This window comes from Corella eumyota, chromosome 1 (assembly GCF_963082875.1).
Source record: "Corella eumyota chromosome 1, kaCorEumy4.1, whole genome shotgun sequence".
Taxonomy (NCBI): Eukaryota; Metazoa; Chordata; class Ascidiacea; order Phlebobranchia; family Corellidae; genus Corella; species Corella eumyota.
The window spans coordinates 2,501,357-2,526,004 of record NC_137490.1 but is presented as its reverse complement, the minus strand read 5'-3'; the positions used below and the strand labels follow the sequence as shown (position 1 = coordinate 2,526,004).

The 24,648-nt window shown below is 28.2% G+C and overlaps 3 protein-coding genes across 4 annotated transcripts; 2 read left to right on the top strand and 1 right to left on the bottom strand.

Moving 5' to 3' along the window:
- Positions 1–53: 53 nt before the first annotated feature.
- LOC145754872 (platelet glycoprotein 4-like) lies at positions 54–8,998 on the top strand. 2 transcript variants are annotated; one of them, XM_082571040.1, is made up of 14 exons: positions 718–796; positions 1,140–1,186; positions 1,689–1,861; positions 2,366–2,516; positions 2,808–3,047; positions 3,594–3,688; positions 3,973–4,022; positions 4,499–4,568; positions 6,488–6,672; positions 7,144–7,265; positions 7,576–7,649; positions 8,046–8,141; positions 8,500–8,651; positions 8,753–8,998. In XM_082571040.1, exons 3-14 carry the CDS (start codon positions 1,716–1,718, stop codon positions 8,830–8,832), a joined length of 1,461 nt encoding a protein of 486 aa, XP_082427166.1. In that variant the 5' UTR covers positions 718–796; positions 1,140–1,186; positions 1,689–1,715; the 3' UTR covers positions 8,833–8,998. The 2 variants fall into 2 exon arrangements, with proteins under 2 accessions (XP_082427158.1, XP_082427166.1); XM_082571032.1 differs by lacking the exon at positions 1,140–1,186 and having other exon boundaries at positions 54–796.
- A 69-nt stretch (positions 8,999–9,067) lies between these two features.
- Positions 9,068–11,609, bottom strand: LOC145758516 (uncharacterized). Its single transcript, XM_082572517.1, has 4 exons — positions 11,399–11,609; positions 11,219–11,303; positions 10,854–10,932; positions 9,068–10,742 (listed from the first exon to the last, which is right to left on the bottom strand). The coding sequence occupies exons 1-4, from the start codon at positions 11,533–11,535 to the stop codon at positions 9,880–9,882; spliced, it is 1,164 nt and encodes a 387-aa protein (XP_082428643.1). The 5' UTR covers positions 11,536–11,609; the 3' UTR covers positions 9,068–9,879.
- A 4,715-nt stretch (positions 11,610–16,324) lies between these two features.
- On the top strand, positions 16,325–22,493 carry LOC145764010 (transmembrane channel-like protein 7). Its single transcript, XM_082575571.1, is given in 13 exon segments — positions 16,325–16,330; positions 17,118–17,269; positions 17,836–17,983; positions 18,431–18,753; positions 19,298–19,430; positions 19,785–19,824; positions 19,827–19,875; positions 20,288–20,395; positions 20,880–21,086; positions 21,195–21,350; positions 21,527–21,605; positions 22,024–22,094; positions 22,258–22,493. Coding segments are annotated over 13 exon segments (1,551 nt in total). The 3' UTR covers positions 22,337–22,493.
- Positions 22,494–24,648: the final 2,155 nt, after the last annotated feature.

Genomic DNA, 24,648 nt, shown 5'->3' with positions numbered 1-24,648 from the left:
TCATATATGAGAAACAAAGAATTTTTCTATTATAGCAATGTTGATTATCTCAAAATGATTGCCTTTAGATCACAGTAAGATTATTGAAAATAAATTTATCATTTATATTTATTGTATTAGGTTCTGTATAAATATATATATAATATTAGGTTTTGTGTTAAGACTAAAAAATGTTTTGTTTTAAATATTGATTTTTTATATTTTTTCATCGATTACCCTTTTTTTAACATAGTAACATGATTGTCATCTGATATTATTCGTTTTATCCAATCAGGTTTGTTTAAATATTTAACTAAGGTTAGTTATTAACAAGGTCAGACAAGGTAACTCTGGGTCAAACCTTTAAAACAAAAATGTTTCTAAAAACAAAGTCATTAGGTTTATTACCTATTCTGATTAACAACTAAGTGAAAAGTGTTTTATATTGGAACTATAAAAGGTATATTTTTTTTTTTAACTATGTATATTCTCCAAATATTATTTTATTGATATATTTCAAATTAACATCACTTTTTTAAAGAATATTAACATTTAAGAATAAGGTATTTTTATGTTTATAAAAAAATCTGTTTTTTGTTCTCAGGTATTTTTGCGTCTACTAAAAATTAATATTTTTTACTTTTATAATTTTTAGGATATTTTTGCTAACTTTTTGTGTTACATTTTTAAGATGGGGTGTTGTTGTACAAGTAAATGCTGGGCGATAACCTCGTTTATAGTTGGTGGAATTTTAATTATTATTGGAGGTATTTCTGTGAAAGTATTTAATGATCTTTTTGCTCAAATAATCGTACAGGTAAGTTATTTTTTAGATTTTGGCAAGATAAATGTAGCTGTTTTGTAATTGTAATATACGTTTCTTTATGATAATTTAAATTCAGTAAATATTACATTGTTAAACCTTCATTTATTAACCTAATATACATCATTACTTAAACAATAATATTACAATTGTGTTTGCAGCTTAAATAAACTCTAAATTTTTATTGCTCATAAATGGGTCATAACGCGGTGTAATAAATATTTAAAAAATAAACTGTAAAAGTTTATAAAGTTTGAAATAAGCTAAATAATTCAGTTATAAAATTTTTTTTATCAGATACTATAAATATAACTTCTAATATGTGATATTTTGTTAGGTTCTAAGTACTATATATTGACTTACATTCATATACATCTAAATTATGTAAATATACACATGTTGTTGTTGCTACCATACTTAAATATTAACATATATAATGTAATCTATTAATACTTGTATGTTAGTTTGATCATTAGATTAATAAATGTATTTGCTATACACAAGCTTGTATTTATTCAGGTTTGTCCAGTTTACAAATGTTTAAATCTTAATGTTGGTTAGATGCTTAAACAAACATTCTGCAATTTAGCAGACGCTGTTAATAATCAACTGGTTTCACAGTACCTGTTTTCCCTTGGCGGTTTTTGTGTTTACTTTTTAGACAAGATAAATTTACAAAAAATTCTGTGCCTGCTAGCATGTAGAAATTTTTTAATAAAAGGATAAAATATTTATTTTATTTTTTCTGCATACAAATGCATCAAATTTCTGCTATGTATGTTGCTAACAAAATTTTACAAAAAATACAGACAAATACAATATTATAAATAAAAATAACAGTTTTGCCTTTACTTCTATATATTTTATTATTTTTATTCATATTTAGGAATCCCTAATTGAGCCTGGGACTTCAATGTATGATGCATGGAAAGTGGTCACAACCCCAACATACATGAGTTACTACATTTATAACGTAACCAACGCCGATGCAATTTTAAATCAAACTCCTGGCAATAATGTGAAACCTGTTTTGCAAGAATTAGGGCCTTACACTTTCAGGTTCGTTTAATTTTTTGTAGACTTTATACAGTTTTAAAAATTAAGTGTTTAAAACTTCAGGCTCTAATCTTATGGTAACATTTGTTTTCCAAAACTATTGTTTTTGTAACATTACTTAATGTCCTAATATTATTATGTAGACTATAGCTTATGTAAATAATAATAAGGTTAACAAAAATGACGTGATAGTGTTAAATAACTTACAGTTTCAGTGGTGTAGTTAAGCAGTCTTCTGCTTAATGCATGCCGTATATTAAAGAGGGTTGTGATTAATATCAAGTATATTTAATATATTAATTAAAAAAGGCTTTAATTTAAAAATTGTTATTAGCTTCTTTTTTAATTTATTTTTAATGCTCCTAATGAAAAGTATTTTTATAAATTTTTTAAGTGATATAGTTGTATTAACTGTTATTTCTATACGGTTAGCATTATTGTTCTTAGTTCTGCTAAGTTGTTGTTTTATTTAGATCATGACTTTTATATTTTGTTTAAAACACACAGGGAATATTTAGAGAAAGACAACATTGACTTTTTGGAAAACACCGACCCAGAGCAAGTGTTTTACAGACAAACAACTGTTTTTGTTTGGGACCAAGAAAACTCAGTTGGAAGTTACAATGATGAAATTACAACCCTTAACCTTATTGCTGCTGTGAGTCTACTTTAAATAAATGTTTATCCTCACTATTTTTTATAATTTTTTTTAAATTAGAATTTGTGCATTAATTTATGTAAAATTAAAAAAAAGCTTAAAGATAATAAATCAAATTTGATGGGCAATGTTCAGAGCTGGATCAATTGTCACTTAAAGCTTTTGGTTAAGTCCTAGTTGCCTTTTTTAAAGTACTTGTTTTCCAAAATTTATTATAAATCTTAGTATTTTAAAATACCTTGTAATTTAATGTATGACTACAGGTATTTTATATATTGCTTATTTTTTTAGAGTATAGTTCCTGTCGTAGAACATTTGTATGCAACCCAAGGCCAAGAAGTACCTACTAGTATTTATAGATCTATGAATTTGTTGTATAGAAGTACTGGCACTGAGTTGCTATTCACACATACTGTCTATGATTTGCTGTTTGGTTTCCAAGACGATTTATTCGACCAAATTTTAGACTTAGTTGGCAATGCTGCTGGTATTGATGTTTCAGAGGTTGCAGACTTTGGGCTTTTTTCTACGGTATGTTGTTACATGTCATTAAAAGTTATTAGAGATTTTTTTATGTTCTGTGCTATAATTTCTTTTAAATGCTGTATGATATTTTTTAATTTTTTTGTATATATCTTTATCCTCGATGTTGAAAAGTCGAACGCATGTCTTAAACATAGAGTAACATCAGTTACTCCGACCCAGTCTCGAGTTGCCTGTGGCAGTTTGGGATATTATAGATTATAATTGCTGATATTTATACTGCTAAATTAGGGGTTGGCTTAGAGTTCATATCGTTAATAGTGCCTTACTTAAGGGCGCTACAGTATGAGAACAGTGGGGATTGAACCCATGACCTCATGTGTGGTGTAGCAAGTGTTCTTACCACTACACCATGCTATTTTTTTAAATGAGAGTGATGTCTTTCTAATGCTGACTGATAACTTAAGTTTAGGTTTAACAGTAAATTTAATATTGTGTAGTTTTTATTTACAAATTCTTGTTAAAACTAAAAAATATCGTTGACACAGTTATTCCAAAAAAATTGGTTTATTTTAATATTTTAATACATTGTAGGCAAACAGCTCAGCAGGGTGGTTTGATTATCAGGTTTACACTGGAAAAGGTGCAACAGATAAAACAAACATGATTACCACCTACAGAAATATGACGTAAATATTCATTTGTTAAATTTTGTAAATTTTAATATTCTTAATTTTTAATTGGATTTTTTTGTTGGAATTGTCAAAAATTTTAGTTCCATAAATATTTGCAACTACCTTTTTTTGTTTCCAAATTGTTTTTAATTATTATTTTTTGTAATAATAGGAATTATTTTAACCCAATTTTGTTTAGGGGTTATCTTAACGTGTAAAAAATAACTTCAGCTTTATGGAGATTTTTTAATTTTTAAAAAATTCCTTTAAGTTTTTATATTTTAAATATTTTGTTACAGAGAATTAACTTATTGGGGAACAGAATATTGCAACATGTTAAATGGCACAGGTAAAATATTAAACTGTCTAAGATTATTGCATGTCTTCTTGTAGTACGACTAAGTGTTCTAACCTCTACATTAGGTTTCTCCAAATTAGGTTTCTCCAAATAGACTGTCTGCAATATGTATAATAAATGATAAGTACATCTTTTGTAAAACAAATTAAGATAAGGAAAATAGACTGGCACTTTTGCATATATTATTAACTGGCACAGCTACAAAATGTGGAAGACTGTATAAAAATGACTTCATACATAGGTTTAGAACAATGTGTTTAATTTTGCTTACATCCTATTTGCTTTATCTTATTTGGTTTAACAATCAATATATGTACTTAATACAAACATAGATCATATTCTACAAATTATACACATGACATGGCACGCTGCCTTTTTAAGGGACTTCTACATTATGTCTTAAGTTAATATTATAATGTCTTCAATAGTTGTCTGATGTGATTAAAATTATAATTATGATGTCACAGATGGAACTTCTACTCCTCCTTTTATGTCAAAAGATGAAAAAGTCTTTTTTTTCGTGGACGATATTTGCAGGTAACATTTTTTTTTATTTAATAACACTACCTTTTTTTTCTTTTTTTGTGGTTTGTTTGTTGTGTAAAAAAATTTTATTTAATTTTTATCCAAAGTTTTTCAAATTTTTTATTTATTATTTTTAAATTTGTATGCGATATCGTTGTCAAAAATTTTATAAATTTGCCTATTCTATGTATAAAAACAATTTCAGTTTTCAAAATTACACCCAATTTTATTTACAAAATCACAGAAGTTAACATTTTAAATAATAAATAAAATTTCAATTTATAAAAAAATAAAACGTATTCATTATAAAAAAACATGATAAACAATAAAAAAAGCAATATTTTACTGATTGTAATGTTAAAATTCCAGTTTACCGATACAAACGTTTAATTATTTACATTTTCCATTATTTTTGTTTTTGTTTCACCTTTTTATATTTATTTTAATTTTTGAGTTTGCGCAATTTTACATGCCAACTTATTGGTGCAATAATCTTTAAGAGTGCTATGTAGTTTATCTTGTAGGGCATGATTACCTTCTATTATAGCAATCAAGGCCACAACATCGGTAAAAGTAATGCCTTCAATAATTTTATTCACTCGATCTGTCAATTCTTGTTTGTTTTTATCTGGTAACGCCTTTAGCACAGTAACCAATGGTAGAAATTTTTTTCCCGTAGCTAAAGCAACCCCTGACCCAGCCAATGCACCTATTGTACACAAAATAAATATTTTTAATTAACACTAGTTGATCCTACATCATGAATTTTAATTGTCATAATATGCTTGTCACATATATTTGCCTGAGATAGTTTACTTGCGCACCACAAACAGCGGTTTTATTTATTTTGTAGGCCTATAAATTGTATTAAAAAAGGTTGATAATATAGCTATGTAGTATAAACACTTACCCAGCACCATTCCTAGGGGACCCCCTAAAATAGCCCCCGCAACAGAGATAATCCCTATTATTACCCCTCCTCTTACAGCATGAGTTATTGTAACTTTAATCTCTTTCTTGTTCGCCAACCAAGTTAAAAGTTCCATGGTATCTTTAGTTGAGAGTGGCATTTTAAAGTTGTCTGGAGTTTAGTTATAAAAAATTAATCTTTAAAAATGCTACTAAATAAATCTATCAATATTTTTTGCTATATCTTCAATTTTTTTAATTTAAGGTATTAATCGAAAAAAAAAAATTTTTTTATGCAATTGTAACATGGTTTTGAAAATTATTTTATATATGCATTGGCATACACTTAACCTCATTAAATGCCCATTGCTTAATAACATAATACTTTAATATTTTTAGTTTTAAAATGTTTAAAACTAATTTGACGCAAAAAACTTTCATGCTTAACAAAAACACCTATAACAAAATTTTTTTTCTTGCTGGACAATATGTGTTATTTCCTCACAATATGTTGACAATATGTGTAATGGAGGTATAAACTAAAAACGGGTCATTATTCTAAAATTTTTTTATTTTATTTTTTATTTTGGTAAAAGTAAATAGCACATTGATAAAAGTAAATAATAAATACGATATACAATTAATATTTCAACAATGCAACGGGAAAAAATGACAAAATCAATTTAATTATTTAAAACATGCCAAAAGTATTAATGTTTATACAAAGATTTTATAGTATATTATGGCATGGTCACCCAAACCTAGAAAAAAAACATTATTTTTATTATTCTAAAATAGTAATTACATTTTCATAGCAATTTCTTTAAAAATATAATTTTTTGTGCTTAAAAAAGTTTAAATTCTTTTTTTCAAGGTCTCTATATTTGGTTTATAAAAGTGAAGTAGTGATTAAAAATGTGTTAAAAATGTTTATGTATTTTCAACTAAGCTTCTTTATATATAAATTGCACATAGCTTTCTAACTAAGTAAACCAAAAGCAATATTACTTGTACTTTTTAAGGTCTTTGTATTCGGTTTATGAAAGTGAAGTAACGATTAAAAATGTGCCTGGATGGAAATTTTCAGTTCCAGCTGAGATATTTGAAAGTCCGTCTACTAACTCTGAAAATATGTGTTACTGCCCTGACCCTGATTTAGTTTTTTGTAACCATGATGGAGGAATGTCAATTGCACCTTGTATGGCAGGTAAATTGTTCTTGTTTTGCATTTATTTTTTTTTTTTATTTTTTTTTTGTATGTATCTATATCCTCGATGTGGGAAAGTCGAATGCGTGACTTAAACATAGCGTAACATCAATTACTCCAACCCAGTCTCGAGTTTTCTGAGGCAGTTTGGGATATTATAGATTATAAGTGCCCGCTAATTATAAGCTGCTGATTAAGTATAAGCTTAACAGGAGTTTCGACTGTTTTTGGTGCCTTACTTAAAGGCACTACTGCATGAGAGCAGTGGGAATTGCATCCAAGACCTCATGTAGTAAAGTCAAGTGATGATGAAATAGTAAAGCCAATTTTATTTATTTAAGTTGATATATAACCTAGTGTAAAAAAATGTGAAAAAAAAGCCAAAAATTCTATGGTCATTCTATTTGCAACATTATTACTCAAAAATTGTTTTGATTAAATAAAATACAAAATAATTGGTTGCTTTATTAGGAGCACCAGTGTTCGTTAGTTCCCCTCACTTCTTGTACGGTGATGGTTTCTACTTCAACCAAACCGAAGGAATTAGTCCACCAGTGAAAGAAATTCATGAGTCAGCGTTGGTGTTTGAACCGGTAAATTTTCATTTGATTTGTTTAAAAGTTTTCTATGCATCAACTAGCAATATTTTTATCTTTTAAGAAGCCCCAAAGGGTTTTTGTAGTCTGTGAAATATAAATGTTTCATTAACAGTTTAGGAGTAAGATTCAAATTGAGATTGTTTTAGAATAAATTTTTGAAAATTTTATATGAATAGTTGTAAAGTCATTGTATACTCACACACTGTTTCTTTAAATTATTTATATTTAAGAAGTTTTTTTGTAAAAATAGTTACTGATTTTTAAACATTAATGCCCAACAACATTATTTATTAAAATTATTCAGAACACAGGTGCAGCTATTAAAGCAGATAAAAGACTTCAAATTAATATCCTTCTTATACCTAATGAGCAAATTGAGTGAGACTTCTTTTTATTTTATTACAATGCATGTTTAGAATAGCATGCTATGTATTTTTTGTATATTTATAAGGGTATTTTACAAGATATAGTTCTATTTTGTATTAAACAACATGGTATGTGTATTATAAAACCTTTTTTATATTAATTACTCTGTCCCATATCTTGATGGTTTAAAATGGTGTTTACCTGGTTTTTCACTGCTCAAGTACCTACATATCTAGTTGTTGAACAAAAAGAAAATATTACTGCCTTAATGTATAATGTGTAATCAGTGGAAATCAAACCTAAGATCTCTGGTCTAAAAATGACTCAAATATTCAGTGACATTAACTGGTGCACAGCGCATTTAATTGCTATACATTTTGATACAAAATAACAAATTTGTTGTTACAGTGTGTTGAGCATTTTTGACGATTCAATTGCCTTCCCAATCTTGTGGTTAAATGAAAGTGGGACTGTAGGACAATCTGATGCCGATCTGTTATATGGGTAAAACTTTACAAATATTGTTTTTTTGGTTATTTTAGTTTAACTAAGCATTAATATAACTTTTAAGCCTAATTAGTAGAATAAATATTGTCCTTGTCTAGTCATAAATTGCTTTAAAATGCCTAACTAGTTGTATTATGTGTTTTACTTGTAATTTTTTGGTGCACTTAGGAAAAATATTTGTCATTTTTTCTTTCGATTGCTATGTCATACCAGTAGTAACAATGTCTTATTTAAGGTTACAAGACCATTGCTATAACATTAATTAAATTTTGTTACTTAAGAAGAATATACTTTCTAGGTAAGTTGAATGCCCATAAATATCAATATTGTAATTTACTAAGTTTTAATTTTTTAGCCTTCTAGTTGTTCCTGCTGAAGTCGTTTACATATTACGAATAGTTCTTTGTATTGTGGGCTCAATTATGTTCTTAGTAGGTCCAGTTTACTACTGTATTAATAAAGATAGTGGTGGTAAAAGTAAAAATACTGATGTTGACTTAAAATCAGGTGAATTATGTTAAAATTATATATTATGTCGAATTAAATGTTATGTATTAAATGGTTATGGAAAGGGAGAAAACTGACTTTACTTTTTTGTTTCTTTTTAGCTGAAGTTTATCAAAATGAAAATATACAACGATATTCGTCTTCAGCACATGCTGACACGGTTGGAAGTAAAAAATTATAAGTGTAAATACAATTGTAACCATAGAGATAACCCTACTAATTTTTTACAATATCGTTACGACATTTTTACTCGTTTTTTTTTTTAAATGTAAAAAGCAGCCTATTTTACTGATTAACTTATTTTAAATATTGGTTTTTAATTTTCTATACACACTTTATTTTAATTTAATAAATTTAAATCAATATCGTTAGATTTTAGTTTTTTTGTATTAAAATTGTAACATATTTAATTCAGTGTTTTGTACAATTTATTTACAACCTTTAAAAGAGCTACTAGAATATAAACACATTCACATTACATATCTAACAATAGTGAATACAAAACTCCATTAAACTAAATACAATTTTCAGTGAAGCGCAAAAACAACTAAAGCTTGCCATAAAAAACTGTAACACATTAACTTTCAAATACTAACGGGGTGCTAACATAATCAATGCATTTTTACTAATGATAAAACAACAATATAACAGTAAGAACACATCGGTCACATTTTTTTACAATATCAGCCGCTTGGTTGTTTAAGATTTATAACCTTGGAAGGCCTTCGAAAGAAAGTTTTACACTTCGTTTATAAAACAATTTTCGGCATCGTTGTACGTTTTTATTTGAAAGCAAAACCTAAACCGCGATAACACGTTCCATAAGAGCAGTGGGGATTGAAACCACGACCTTATGTGGTGTAGCAATTGCTTTTACCAATACATCATGCTGACAATTTTTAATCTATTAGTTACGATCATAAGTTACTTACAGGTAAAAATGGTACTAGTCTATTAAGCCAAATTGAAAAATTTAATAATAAATATCAAAGAGAATAAAGTTATTTTAAATATTAAATTCTATATACATTAACATACAAATTTAAATCAATTAAACTTTTCACATTTTAATTTTTTGATTGCCAATTAATAACGAAGTTGAATTTATATTGTGACGTCATAATAAATTGCTTTGTTCACGTTTAGCGACCGTGGTACCTTTAGAAGATTGCGCCACAATGATTAATTATTACAAAACAATTATTAAATAATAATCGAGTTACATTTTTTACATCATAATACATGAACCTTGTTGTTTTAGTTTATTGACCTCGGTTAAACATTTCGAAGAAAATTTAATTTCTTTATTTTTTTGATCATTATTTTCCCAGTCAGTTGCCTTACTTTTTGCTTCAATTGCTTTTAAATAATAATCTTCGGCCTCGTCATGCTTGTTTTTGTTTTGATATGTATAACCCATATCATGATAACAACGACCAAACACTTGATGTAAAAAGGCATCGTCGTTTAACTCGTTTAACTCGTTTAACATAAACGATATCACTTCTTTGTGAACTTGCACAGATTTATCGTAATCACCAATATTAAGTAAACAAGTTCCCATGTATTTTAAACACCAAGCTTCATTCACACATTTCTTTACCTGATCAGCGTTAATCGTTGTCTTAATTTTAATGCGTATTTCTTCCAGTAGTGGAATGCCGTGTTGTTCAAATTCGATTCGTTCAGATTTTCCCATCGACTTAGCTACTTCTTGCATGGCCCATGCAACTCCAGCTAGTTTGTAAACTTTTGTGTTTGGGTCAAAATGTTGACATAAGTTAGCACTGCATCGAATTAAAGTCATTGCTGTTCGGTTTGCTTTTTTAACAGTTAGTTGTTTAGCGAAACTAACTATGTTATTAATTATATCATGACATTCATCTGGTTCTGGTTGAAATGAAGTTGTCATGGCAACAATCTCACAGCACATTTCTTTCGTTTCTTCCATTTTATTCGTCTCCTTCAAACATTCTGCGATTTTAAGCATTGTGTTTATGCGTACTACTTCTGTGACGTCATAAAAAATCTGATCAAACGCCGATTGAGCTTCGGAATAGTTTTTTAATTTCATAAAATTTTCTCCAAATTCTAAATAAATTTAAAGCTAAATTATAAAAACTTTAATGAACTTTTGTTAATAATAATTTATATTTAATATAGATTTTAAATGTTTTAAATATATAATTTTGTTAAACAAACCTTTAAGTTCTTCAATTTCAGAAATATTTTTTCTTTGTCCTAATATTCTTTTAGGTTCATTAATTTTGTTGTTGTTTGTCTAAAAAATTATATTTTTAAAATAAATTCTTTTATATTGGTCACAAAACTATTAACATTGGAAATCCTATGTTTAAATACTACCCTTGGTAACCATAAATTTTAATTTAGAAGTGAATTGTTGATTGTAATCTTGTTAATACTTCAGTTTAAATTTGTCAAAATAATTAAAACATTAACTGTTAGTTTTTTTATTTTTTCAATAAATTTTTTTTTCAAAAAAACGTGTTTTGTTATTGATGGGTTAAAAAAGGATTTTATTAAATTAGTATTTTTTGTTAATGAACCTTGTTGAGCTGTTCTATGACGTTTTCTAAGGTTTGGTTTCGGGGAAGTCTCTCCACTTTGAACTTATTTCGACAATTTGGACAACTAAAAATAATCATAGTTGAATTTATAACGGACAATAAATATAAATCGCTTTATATACAATAAGAGCTTTATTTTTTGTTAAAGCATCAACTCACCTTTTATTTAAACCTCCAGGTAATTGATCCAAACAAATCTTGCATAAATTATGTCCACATGGTAACATCATTATCGGTTTTTTAAACGTTTCCAAGCAAATTGGACAATCCAATTCGGCTCTAACTTGGCTATTCATTGTTTTTAGTTTTAATTAGGTTTTAACTCTGAAATAAAAACTGATGCATGTAAAACTGTGTAGCTATTACAGTTATGTTAGTAAGCTAGTGGCAGCCTTACGCTGTAGTAACATTCTATATAAAAAAACACTTTTTGTAAAGAAAAAATTTTAAAGCTAATTTAGATTCATGACCATGACAAAACTTGCTCTTCTACTCTTTGCTTCTTTATTCTCTTTTATTTATTTTCAGCAAAAACAAAATCTACATAACGCTTCAATAAATAAAACTTGGCCTCGTTGGGATAAATGAAATCTAATGCGTTACTTGCTATTTTATTTTTACCAATAATTTGATAAATATTTTTACAGAAAATTTACGTTTTTTAGGTATTTAATAACATTATTTCGAAGTACTTGTTTTTATAATTATCAATAACATCACGTTAAATGTGTTAAAAATAAAATTAGTGATTTAATTGGAATAAACTCTTTAATATCATAACATCAAAACTTTTTAAAAAAAAAGTATTGCTTGTAAAACCGCCGTACGTTATTCTACAGTTTTAACCAGCTTAAACACCACAACTAGTAAATTTAAAAAATATTTTTTGATAATTCCTATATTTTAACAACGTTTCGACGATTACTGTTAAACTAAACCACGTATATGTTACATCGTATCTTAAGAATTGAAATTATCTTTTTTAAATTGAAATTTAAACTTATTTGTCAGGTTACTATTGAATGGTGGTTGTGCCTTTTTTTAGGGTATTATGGAATAGGCATGACCTTTAGATATTTCTTTTTTGCCATTTGTGGTTGCAAAAAATAAGGTTAAAAATAAATAAAATACTTCTTTTTAAGTTATCTATTTATAAAATAATAATACATATGTGTGGGAACACTAACGATCAATAGATTTCGAATTTCATGATTAAAAAAAAAATGATAAATCTGTTATAAAGCATAGAAAACTCAAAATTTTCCATTACGAGAGGTGCGTAGAATGTGACGTCATAATTAGTGCGCTTCCCCAAAAAATTCTTGACCACGATCTCGGATTGTTGCGTGTCTGAAACCAAACAGCTAATTTATAAACAAATAAGGTCATATTGTTGACTACAATCAGTTGAAATGTTGCAATCTTTTCTATAAAGTGAGAGAATGTGACGTAATAATGAGGGCGTCTTCCCGAGAAATTCCTTTATTGCGAAATCTGGGTGTTGCATCATAAAGCGCATTGTGAAAGCTAGTGTTTGCTGTTGAGTTGTCGTTTAGGACGTTAATTGTTACAAATATTGATTAAAAAGTGAATCAACTTTAAGATAATATAACAGGTTATTATTATGTGTTGTTATATTTGAGCAGATATATGTTAATTGACAGTTTTAAAAAGCGTTTTTTACTGTAAGCGGCGTTGTGCACATACACACACGTCACATAACACGTGAAAGGCCATGTGACTAAGGTTTCGTGGCAAATTTGAATTGAAAATCGGAATTCTAGTTCTTTTCAGATAGACTTTCGCGGTAAGTAGACGTGTTTTTGTTAGTGCTCTGTTGTTAAGTTTTTTAAAGTTTAACATTAATAGTGTTGAGTGTGGCATATAATAAATAGTTATTAGTTAAATATAAATAAGTTTTTATAACTTTATTAGACAAAAATATAAATTTTAATAAGTTTCAATTTTTTTAGAAAAGTTAATGTAGTAGAACTCGCTCTTGTAAGACATCTTGCCAGCCAAGTTTTCGGAACACTGTTTCAGGTTTGTTAATTTTTATTAATTTGATATATATACAAATATTTATATTAACTTTTAATTAATTTTTAAATAATCATAAATAAAATAAATATTAGTTTAAGTTATTTTTTTATTGTTTAATTTAAATAAAAATTGATGGATATTATTAAACCTGTGTTGATGCGCAGGTACTTCCACAAAGTTAAATGAGGTATTTAATTCATAGAAATAGATGTATACCTATTCTATCAATATTTGTCACAAAAATTGACAAAATTTAATATTATTGCCACAAAGAAAGAAAAAATTGACATAACTTAAAAGATTTGGCACAAACAAACATATCATAAAATAGACATTTTGAAAAAAAAAAATATTAAATAGAGTTTAGTGTCGATTATCTTTTTCTAAACAATATTTTATGTAAAGGAAAGAATGGATTATATTTGGATTATATAATTGGAGGAAAAAGATAATAGCGGGAAATGAACAAATGAAACTGGATGGAACCAATATCAGCCTCCCTAGCAACTAGCAAAGGGGAAGTTAAGTTAAAAAACTCGGGACCTGAAGACGACTATGGAATGGATTGTATCATTTTACAAACTCAAAAATACTCAGGACCTGAATTTAATGTTAAGACCAGGTCTGTAGGGTAGGTTTTGACATGCCTGTTCTCTTTCTATTTGTGACTATTAAACTATTCATAATCAAGCGCTTAAAAATTTACGGGTTAAAAGTTTAACGTGTCTGCTTTTTTTATTGGTTAATAATCAAATCATAATTCTGCGCATAAAATGTTGTATAGTTGACACGGTCCCAAATGTGTTTAGGTTTCTGTGTGTTCATAATTATATCAAATGGGACCAGTTAATGGTTTTGGCCTATATAGGCCCATAACAGTTTTGGCGCAATAGAATGTAGAAGAGCATACGATTTTTATAAAACTAGGCCTTAGTGTATGTTATGTGTATTTTATGCAAAAAAAGAAGTCTAAAAAAGTCTCAGGACCTCGTTTCAACTTGACGAACTTAAAAAAATAAATGGCCTCAGGACCTCACTCAACAAAAGGTTGGTTGTTGGGTTGCAGGTCTGTAGGGCTGTAAGGTTTCACAGGCCTGTTTTATATTTTATACGGGTTAAAAAGTTTCATGTGTCTGCTTTTTCTTTTAATATATGGTAAAAACTCACTCATAATTGGCCGCATTAAAAGTAGTATAGTTAACACAGTCCCAATGTGTCTAGATTTCTGTGTGTTCATAATTATATTAAACGGGACTGTTTAATGGTTTTGGCCTATGGCCCATAACAGTTTTTTAAAGTAAAGTATAAATATATAGAAAAATAGATTTTATAAAACTAGGCCTATGTGTGTAATTAAGTGTTTATTTCTGTGTATATTTTATGCAATTCATTGTATTTTATTCGCCCAATGTTATTTATGTACTAAACCTAAGTGTATGGGTTGGAGCCCACCATAAAATATCTAACTTCGTGGGCGGAGCCCGATGTAAAATATTTAATTTTGTGAATGGAATTCCAAACTAAAAAATCTAATTTTGTGGATGGAAATCCAATCTAAAAAATTATAAATTTCGTAGGGCAGAATCAAAAATAGCATACACAGTAAACACTAATGTAAACATGCAGAAAGAAACAAATATCTGTATTTTCTATCTTTTTTATTTTTTGCAGGCTATTCTTATTTCCTCTACTTTTAAATCTATTATTTACCTACACTTGGGCCTCTTAAATTGCCCACTATTCCTTACAGGGGCCTTACTAACCAATTTATTATTTTTTCAGGGGCCTTTAAAAATTTACAGGTTTTTTTTCAGGTTAGATTCCCAAGAACAAATTTAAACATTCTGTTTTTTATTTTTAGATTCTGGTTAAATATTTTGAAGAGCTCGTCGATTTGTTTTTGGTCAATTTTAATTTGTTCTTTATTTTTAGAGTTCCTGTTACAAGAAAACATCTAAAACTTTTTTGTTTTCCCACAGGTTAGATTACCACAAACAAATACTAACTCTGTTCTTTATTTTCAGATTCTGTACCATGAACATTATTTAAACTTTGCCCTATGATATGAACATTATTTTAACTTTGCCCTATGATATGAACATTATTTTAACTTTGCCCTATGATATGAACATTATTTCAACTTTTCCCTATGATATGAACATTATTTTAACTTTGCCCTATGATATGAACATTATTTCAACTTTTCCCTATGATATGAACATTATTTAAACTTTTCCCTATGATATGAACATTATTTTAACTTTGCCCTATGACATGAACATTATTTCAACTTTGTCTCATACCATGAACATAATTTAACCTCAATCAAATGCCATAAAAATAATTTAAATCTAGTTCAAAACCATAAACATAATTAAAACTTAGCCTCATTTCATTGAAAAACCATAATCTTGATGTGATAACAAATTCTTAAAAATATTTTAAAACTTGCCCAATAACCCAAAATTATTAAATACCTTGCCAAATATAAACTTTTACAATAGCTATAAACACAAGTAATTTATAGTCTTTATTTATGACAAAGCATATGTGATTCAATACATAAACTCAAGGGTGGGTGCGAGAAAAAAATATATTTAGAATTATAAATAAATAAGTCAAATAAAGAACGTGAGAATTATACAGCAAAAACCTTAGAAAAGAACGTGAGAATTATACAGCAAATACCTTGAGCAGGAGAATTATACAGCAAATACCTTAGAAAAAAACGTTAAAAACCCGGCAGTTAATTTATTATAGTCTCAAAAGTTAGAAAAGTGGATAAAGAGGGTATATTAAGATATAATGTGAGTAACAATGTAATTACAGTTTGTTTACAATGTAGTTTTGTTAATGAAATATTTAAAAATCTTATGTTTAATGAACTGCATACCCTTTTTTTGTTTATCCTCACTATTTTTTTTCGAGAATTTAAAATAACTTGCTCCTGTTAAAATAAATAATAAAAAAGATACTTAAAATTTTTAAAAAGGTAAGTTATAAAATTAATTTGTTGTATTAATGTCTAAAAAGCCATTTAAAATGAACGTAAATTATCGTGACGTCACGAATCTCGCCCTCAATTTTTAAAATCGCATGAGCTAGGGCTTAAACTCGATTAGGGTTAAAAAACCAGGGTTAGGTTTCCAACAAAAATATATCGAGAATGCAAAAATTTCGATTTGATATTAAAAATTATAGCTACTCGTGAATAAGATAGCACTGCGAAATGCGTATGAAAGAATTAGCTGCGTCAGTAAAGAAGAAGAGAAAATTAGTTAGGATCGTCAAGTACGAAGGAGAATAAGGCAGTGCCGTGAAGTACACGAGAGAATAAATACTACTGTAATGTACAAAAGAGAATTACTCAGGACCGCAAAGTACAAGAGTTTTTCTAAGAACAGTAAAGTACAAGTGATCCGGTTTTTTATTGAATATTGTAGAGGAAGAGACACCTAGTGTATTGCCGTTGTCTGTGTAATCGGCCATCCACCGAAACCTTAAACTATTCATACGATTCGGATATACAACCTCGTGTGTGGTGATGGTATTTTCTTTCGCTCGGTGTCACTGCGTCGCGAATCACGTTCTCGAGACCGCGAACAATCCCCGGGTTTAATCGTAAATAAGCCTATGGATGAAAAGAAAAAAACTCAAGTGCGAAAGTCTCCCCCCATCAATATTTTGTTTGGTTGTTTAATGGACAAGTAATTATTCTGTGCTTTATCGAAATATTTAAATCAATTTATTGTTATATTCTTTAAATATATTTAAATAAATTTATTGTTATAATCATTAAAAAGATTGTATAACAATATTTGTTTTTTATGTGCAGGGTTTTATGGAAAACTCTTTGTTTTTTTATGGATATTACAACAATACTGCCTTGAATATTAGTGGAGTGAATTTTACCTACAATATACCACTTGCCTACCTACTTGTTGGCTTCGTTTACTTTGCTTTAACTTTATTTTTACTTCTTAAAAGGTAAATAACTACATTTTAAAATGTAATTTTTTTTTTTAATTTTTTTGAGTCATTTTAAAATGTAAATTTGGGTTATTATTTTTAGAAATTTTACAAGGATTTTCTTTATGTTATTCCAAAAAAAAGTTTAACAAAAATGTGCGAACTAAATTTTAAAATAATACTTTTATAAAATTAACCAATTTCTATAATTGTGACTACCTGCTACTGTTTTTTTTCTAGAATAAAAATATATTTTTTTTTTTCAAAAATAAATTTTTACAAATGACCACTTTTCAAATAGTTTATTTCGTTTTTTTTTTGCCTTTTTTTTTCGCGCATTAATGATCAGTGAATATTAAGATAAATAATAAATATTACAATAATTCGATGGAATAAAATAACAAAATTAATTTCATGATTTAAAACATGACATAAATATTAATGTTTACATAAAGATTTAAAGTGCAGTAAGTATGTTATGTCATGGTCAGCAAAGAAGGTTTTAATTTCAACATTTGTAAAAAAGGGACTTTAAATCTTTGATAAACAAAATAAAGTGTTTAAATATAAAACTTTTGTTTTAGAGCTGCCAGTGAGTTGAGGGAGGCTTTAGTTGAGGATGATGATATTTCTACAACTTTCTCCAATAAAGTTTTCGGAGGATGGGATTTTTGTATCTTTGATAAAAACACAGCAATACTGAAAAACAGTTTGCTTAAATATAAACTACAGGTACGATAGAACTAACATAAAACATTCTAATTTACATTTTAGTAATTAGTTTTTGTTACTTAAAAAAATTATAAACAGTGTATTTTGACAAAGTTTATTTTATTATATTTTTATCCTCGATATGAGAAGGAGACTTCACCTACTAAACATTGTATAGTAACTGTTATGCCGACTCATTCTTGAGTTGCCTTTGGCAGTTTGAGGTAATATGGATTATGATTGCCCGCTAATTAAGCTTCTTATTAAGTGCTGGCTAAGCAGGAGTTCATACCTTTTATAGCACCTTACTCAAGGGTGCTACATTATAAGAGCAGAGGATATTATTGAACTCATGACCTCATGTAGTGTAGCAAGTGTTCTGACCACTATACCATGCCAGGATTATGTGGCAGCTAAGTGCACATATTTGCCTGTAGGTAAAAATAATTATTGTATGTATTTATTTAGACTGATTTGGAAGAAGAACAAATGCGTGAATGGCAGAAAAAACTCACTAAGTCTGAGAAAAGAGTTTTGTATGCCAAAAGAATCTTTATTAATTTGGTTGTTATTCTTATCCTTATTGGATCTATGGTTGCAATCTTTTTTGCCTCCAAATATTCCTTAGAAAAATCAACTAAAGATGCCTTACTTTCCTTAAATACGGTTATTAAATTTCTACCCTCAATTGCAATCATTGGGACAGATTTCATTTCCCAACTGTTGTTTGGGATTTTAGTTCGGTTTGAAAATTTTACACATACATTTGAAATTAAAATTACTCTGATAAGGTTGGTTATTAAACTTTTTTAATTTTTCTTCTGTGTTTATTTTTTTCTGGGTCACGTATGTTGTTCGGCTTTAGACAAAATAACGTGTTGTTTACCATAGGAGAAAATTCTCTCAAACCGTAATCCGTAGGTTACAAGACCTATTGTTTTAAGTTTGCGACTGAACACCAACGGTTGTTTTACCTCTGCAGACATCATCTAAGTCTTTAAATCTAAGTTTGTTGTTAATTAGCAGACATGCCCCCAACAAAGAGAAAAGAATGTTCTGTTCTACATAAGTAAGAATTTTCTCGCATCGTAATCCGTAGGTAATAATTCTCTTGCACCGTAATCCAGACGAGAGAATTTAGAAGAGCCGTAGTGTAATTATGTTTCGTCTTGAACCGGACAACCTACGTGACCCTTATTTCTTAATATAGTCAGGCCTTCCTTACGGCCAAAACCTAAATTAACTTTTGTCATCCTCGTTCAGTCTTGTGTTGACTTTTTTTGTAATTCAAAATCTACTAGAATTTAAAAACATTTTTTTATTTTTAATCTACAGGACAGTTATACTGAAACTTGCATCCATTGTTTGGTTCTACATTGTCTTGTACTTGCAAATAAATTGTACTGAACACAAAATTATTAAAACAGAACTTCAAAAGCCCGATTGCACTTACTGTACTGGTTTACCGGTAATGCAAATATATAAAAAAAAATTGTATATTTTTTAAAAAAATGGTCAAATTTATTATTCATTTTAACTCTACATTTTTTTATTTTAAGTAAGCAATGGTCTGATTTTTAGTATTTATTTATTCTTGATGTGTTAAGTCTAATTTCATTAGCAAAACAATAACATCAATTACGACAACCTGATTTAGGTTTCTCTTCGGAAGTTTTAAATATAATTACTTGTTGTTAATTCTGTTGTTTGGTTTTTAAGAGAGCAGGAATTCGACTGTTTATAGTGCCCATAAGGGCACCATAGACCATAAAAGCTTGTTCATCTTAATACATGATCACATTTTTTTATAAATTTAAAACAGTGTTGGGAAACTTATCTTGGACAAGAAATGTATAAATTGACAATTTTTTGATTGTGGCAGCTGTCACTTTATTGGTTGAATTTCCACGAAAGTAAATATTTTTATTTTTTTTATATTTGTTTATCCTCAATGTGGGTAGGTCAATTACATGACTTAAACATAGGGTAACATCAGTTACTCTAACCCGGTCTCGAGTTGACTTTGGCAGTTTGAGATATTATAGATTATTATTAGCCCGATAATTAAGCTGCTGTTTTGGTGCTGGCTTAGCAGGAGTTCACACCGTTTATAGGACCTCACTTAAAAGCATTTAAGCATAAGAGTAGTCCTGACAGCGATGCTGCTGGTTTTAACTTATTAGCCCAAAATTTTTTACAGTTTTTGTTAATAAAATTCTATGCAGTTAAGGCTCAACATATTAGATTAAATACAAATTTTGTAATAAATTTTAGGCTTATTACTTATACCTTATGTGTGTAAACTTATGTATTTTAATCTTCAAGGCTGATAGTTGAACGTTGTCATTATGGAATAACATCGTGGTGGGGATACCAGGAGTTTGCAATTCCAAATAATGTCCTGGCTATTGTTAGCACTCAAACCGTTGCATGGTCAGTTTTTAATAAATATTTTAAGATAAGGATATATTAAATGTTGTAATGATTAACCTTTATTCATATGAGCAAATATTTTCTATCTGTTTTTTGTTTTCGTATTAAGGTTTTAAAAGGCCGATTAATAACCTAAACCTAGAGTAACATTAATTCATTTGAAATGTTGAGCTGACTGTGGTAGTTTGGAATATTAATCTTTATAGTTTTTTAATGAAGAATCAAATATTTGTTTTTTATCCTGGCAAATGTTCAGGTCATTTGTAAATTGAAGGTTTTGAACTCAGTACCATATGTTGTTAAGTCAAGTGTTGTAACAATTGCACAATGGCTCTAGTATATGCATCAGTTACTTTTATCGCAAAATTTAAATAATTTGTTTGCATCTACAATGCTTTGTTTTTATAAATTTTACAAAAGTTTATTATATTGTTTAGACATTTTTTTCTTGCATCATTAGTAACTTAAAAAAAATTTTTTGTAGGATTGGGGCATTTTTTTCACCGTTACTTCCTGTTGTCGTCGTAATTAAACTTTTCCTGCTCTTCTACCTGAAAAAACTTACCCTGATTTACAATTGTCGCCCAGCTACAAGACCTTACAGGGCATCTCGCAGCAGAACCTTTTTTTTTATTGTTCTGTTGTTTGGATTTGTCGTCGCAATTTTGCCTGTCCTTGTTAGTGTTGCATCGTAAGTTTTGGTATATTTTATCAAGAAAAAAACAAACTTTTTTTCTAAAAAATGAAATTTTTTTTGTGTACATCAATAACGTCACAATTTTATTTTATTTTATTTAAGAATAAAGCCAAGCAGACATTGTGGCCCTTTTAGAGGCACTGGCTCCATGTATCTTGCAGTACCAACTGCAATTTTGACTTTACCAAAACCAGCTCAAAAATTTTTTTGGTTTCTCGGCTCTCCTGGATTTGCCATAACTATTCTGTTTATTTTAACGTAAGAAAATCTGATAATTATTTTTTAAATTTTTATCAAAAAAATAGCTTTTTATATTTAACTAAAAAAAATCAGAAAATTATAATGTTTTTTAAAAAACTTTGCTGCAAGTTTAAAGTTGAATTTTCTTAAATACTTTAATTCTTAATAACCAGAAATATTTATTTGAATTTTAGGTTGGTGCTGTATTACTATGTTGCTTTAGCTGCTGCGAATAAACAGACCAGTCAAAATTACAAAACCAAACTAACAAGGGCAAGTTATATAAATAACATACAAAGCCTAAATAAATATTTGACCGGCAGCGTGGGGTAGTGATAAGAACACCTGCTACACCACACATGTGGTTGTGGGTTTAACCCCCACCGCCTTTATGCTGTAGAGCCCTTGAGTAAGGCGCTATAAATGGTATAACCTCCTGCTAAGCCAGCACCTAATCAGCAGTATAATTATCGGGCAATTATAGTCTCTATAATATCCCAAGCTGCCACAGGCAACTCGAGACTGGGTCAGAGTAACTGATGTTACTCTATGTTTAAGTCGCGCATTCGACTTTCCCACACCGAAGATAAAGATGTATACAAAAAAAATGCTGCATTTTACTTTTTAACTCCTGTTAAAATATTTAGTCCAATAGAAATATTTTTTTAGTTTAATAATTTATTTCCTATAGGAGAAACAAGATAAAGAGTATTTGCTTGATCGGGTTAATCATCCTTCGTCCAAACAAGATCAAGATCAACTGTAACTTATTTTTGTTGCTAAGAGTTTATTAAACCCTTAAAAAGTACTAAGTTACTTAATTTTATTCCGTAGTAAAATCACCCTAAAAAAAACAAAATAGTTTTTTGGTAAAATATCGAAATCTTAAAATTTAATTTAAAATTGTCGCTTTAATTTTAAATAGAGTTCTACCATCTGCTCTAAGATGCCGCAACATTTTCCGTAATACATCTTATGAAAATGATGCTTATGAGAATGATTAACTGTAGAAAGTATTTTTCATCTATAATTTGTGGTATAATTACATGTAATAAATCCTTATCTAAAAATGTATTTGCTTTTTACTTATTTTTGCTACTCTTATATGCTTTATAAATATGTTGTATTATGTTACTTCAGTTTAGTGCCTTATAAATAGGTTTTTTATATAACTTCCCATTTGTTATAATTGGTTATATGTTTATAAATACCCTTGTGTTTGGTTATGTAAGTTAATTTATATAAAATATGGTGCCTTTTATTTTTGATTTTCCTTTTTAATGCAAGTTGTTGTAGTTGTTAATAATATCTTCAATTTTGTTATATTCTTTTATTTTTCTAAACTTCTACCTTTTCAAATTTAAATTTTATGCTAACTTATTTTTTAGACAGTCTTGCTTGCCCTTAATTGTTAAGATACAATCTGTTACTAAGATTAACAAATATTAAATTGAAGTGTTTTATATTAAGATCTAGATGTAAATATTTTGTAAATAAATGCATTGCTTTGGATTTATTTCGTTAATAAAAGCATGTTAGAGGTTAGTTAAATGAGAAAACGAAGAAAATTTGTCAATTACTTATAAATAAAATTAAGGTAAGGTTAATTGGTATTTGCCATGTTACTAAATATTACTTTCAGGGTATGTAACTACATATTTTTTTTACTAATGGGTATTATTTTTTGATAATACATTTATGCTTTTTTCATTTTTTAGGTAAATAAAATATCAGTGAATTTGTTTTGTTACATCATAATACATGACTGTTGTTGTTCTGGTTGTTGTTTAAGTTTAACGACCTCGGTTAAAGATTTAGAAGAAAATATAATTTCTTTATTTTTTTGATCATTATTTGGCCAGTCAGTTGCCTTATGATATATTTCAATTGCTTTTAAATAACAATTTTCGGCCTTGTTATACAGTTTTTTGTTTTTATATGCAACACCGATATTATGGTAGCAATGACCAAACACTAGATATAAACAAGCATCGTCGTTTAACTCGTTTGACATAAGCGATATCGCTTCTTTGTAAACTTGCACACATTCATCGTAATCACCGATTTTAATACAACATGCACCGATATATTGTAAACACCAAGCTTCATTCACACATTTCTTTACACGATCAGCGTTAATTGTTGTCTTAATTTTACCGCGTATTTCTTCCAATAGTGGAATACCGAGTTGTTCAAATTCGATTCGTTCAGATTCTCCCATCGACTCAGCTACTTCTTGCATGGCTCCTGCAACCCAATTTAGTTTGTGAACTTTTGTGTTTGGGTCAAAATGTTGACATAAGTTAACACCACATCGAATTAAAGTCATTGCTGCTCGGTTTGCTTTTTTAACAGTTAGTTGTTTAGCGAAATTCTTTATGTTATTGATTATAACATGACACTCATCTGGGTTCGGTTGAAATGAAGTTGTTATAGCAACAATCTCACAGCACATTTCTTTCGTTTCTTCCATTTTATTTATCTCGTACAAACACTCTGCGATTTTAAACATTGTTTTTATGCGTTCTACTTCTGTGACGTCATAAAGAATTTGATCAAACGTCGATTTAGCTTCGGAGAAGTTTTTCGATTTCATAAAATTTTCTCCCAACTCTAAACATATAAAATTTCAATACAAAAGTAATATATATGTTAAACTTCGATAAAATGTAGTTTTGTTGAACAGACCTTCTAGTTGTTCGATTTCAAAACTATTTTTTCTTTGTTTTGGTGTTGTTAAATTTTGCATTATTGTTGTGAGTTGATTGACTTGGCTGTTGTTTGGCTAAAATACAAAAAACAAACTTTGATAAATTTATAATTTTAATATTTAAATTTTGGGAACTGTATAGTTTTGTGTATTTTGTAGGTTTTTATAGTTAGTATTCATAATATCTGTATACTGTACAAATATTTACTAAATTTATTTTGTGCTGATTTTATTTTAAATATTCTCTACAACCACCTTACTTTATGTACATTGTGCATGTTATTTAAATGGGGTTAAAATTAAAATTTTTGTTAAATAACCTTGTTAAGTTGTTCTATGACATTTTCTAAGATTCGGTTTCGGGGAAGTTCTTCAGCTTCAAATACTTTTCGACAATTAGGACAACTAAAAATAATAAAACTAAGTTAGGCTATAAATTAAAAAAAATCGGGTAAAATTACATTAATAATGTTATTATTATAAAAGTAACATGATTTCTTTCATTTATTTTGTTAAAAAATCAACTTACCTTTTATTTAAACCTCCAGGTAATTGATCCAAACAAATCTTGCATAAATTATGTCCACATGGTAATATCATTATCGG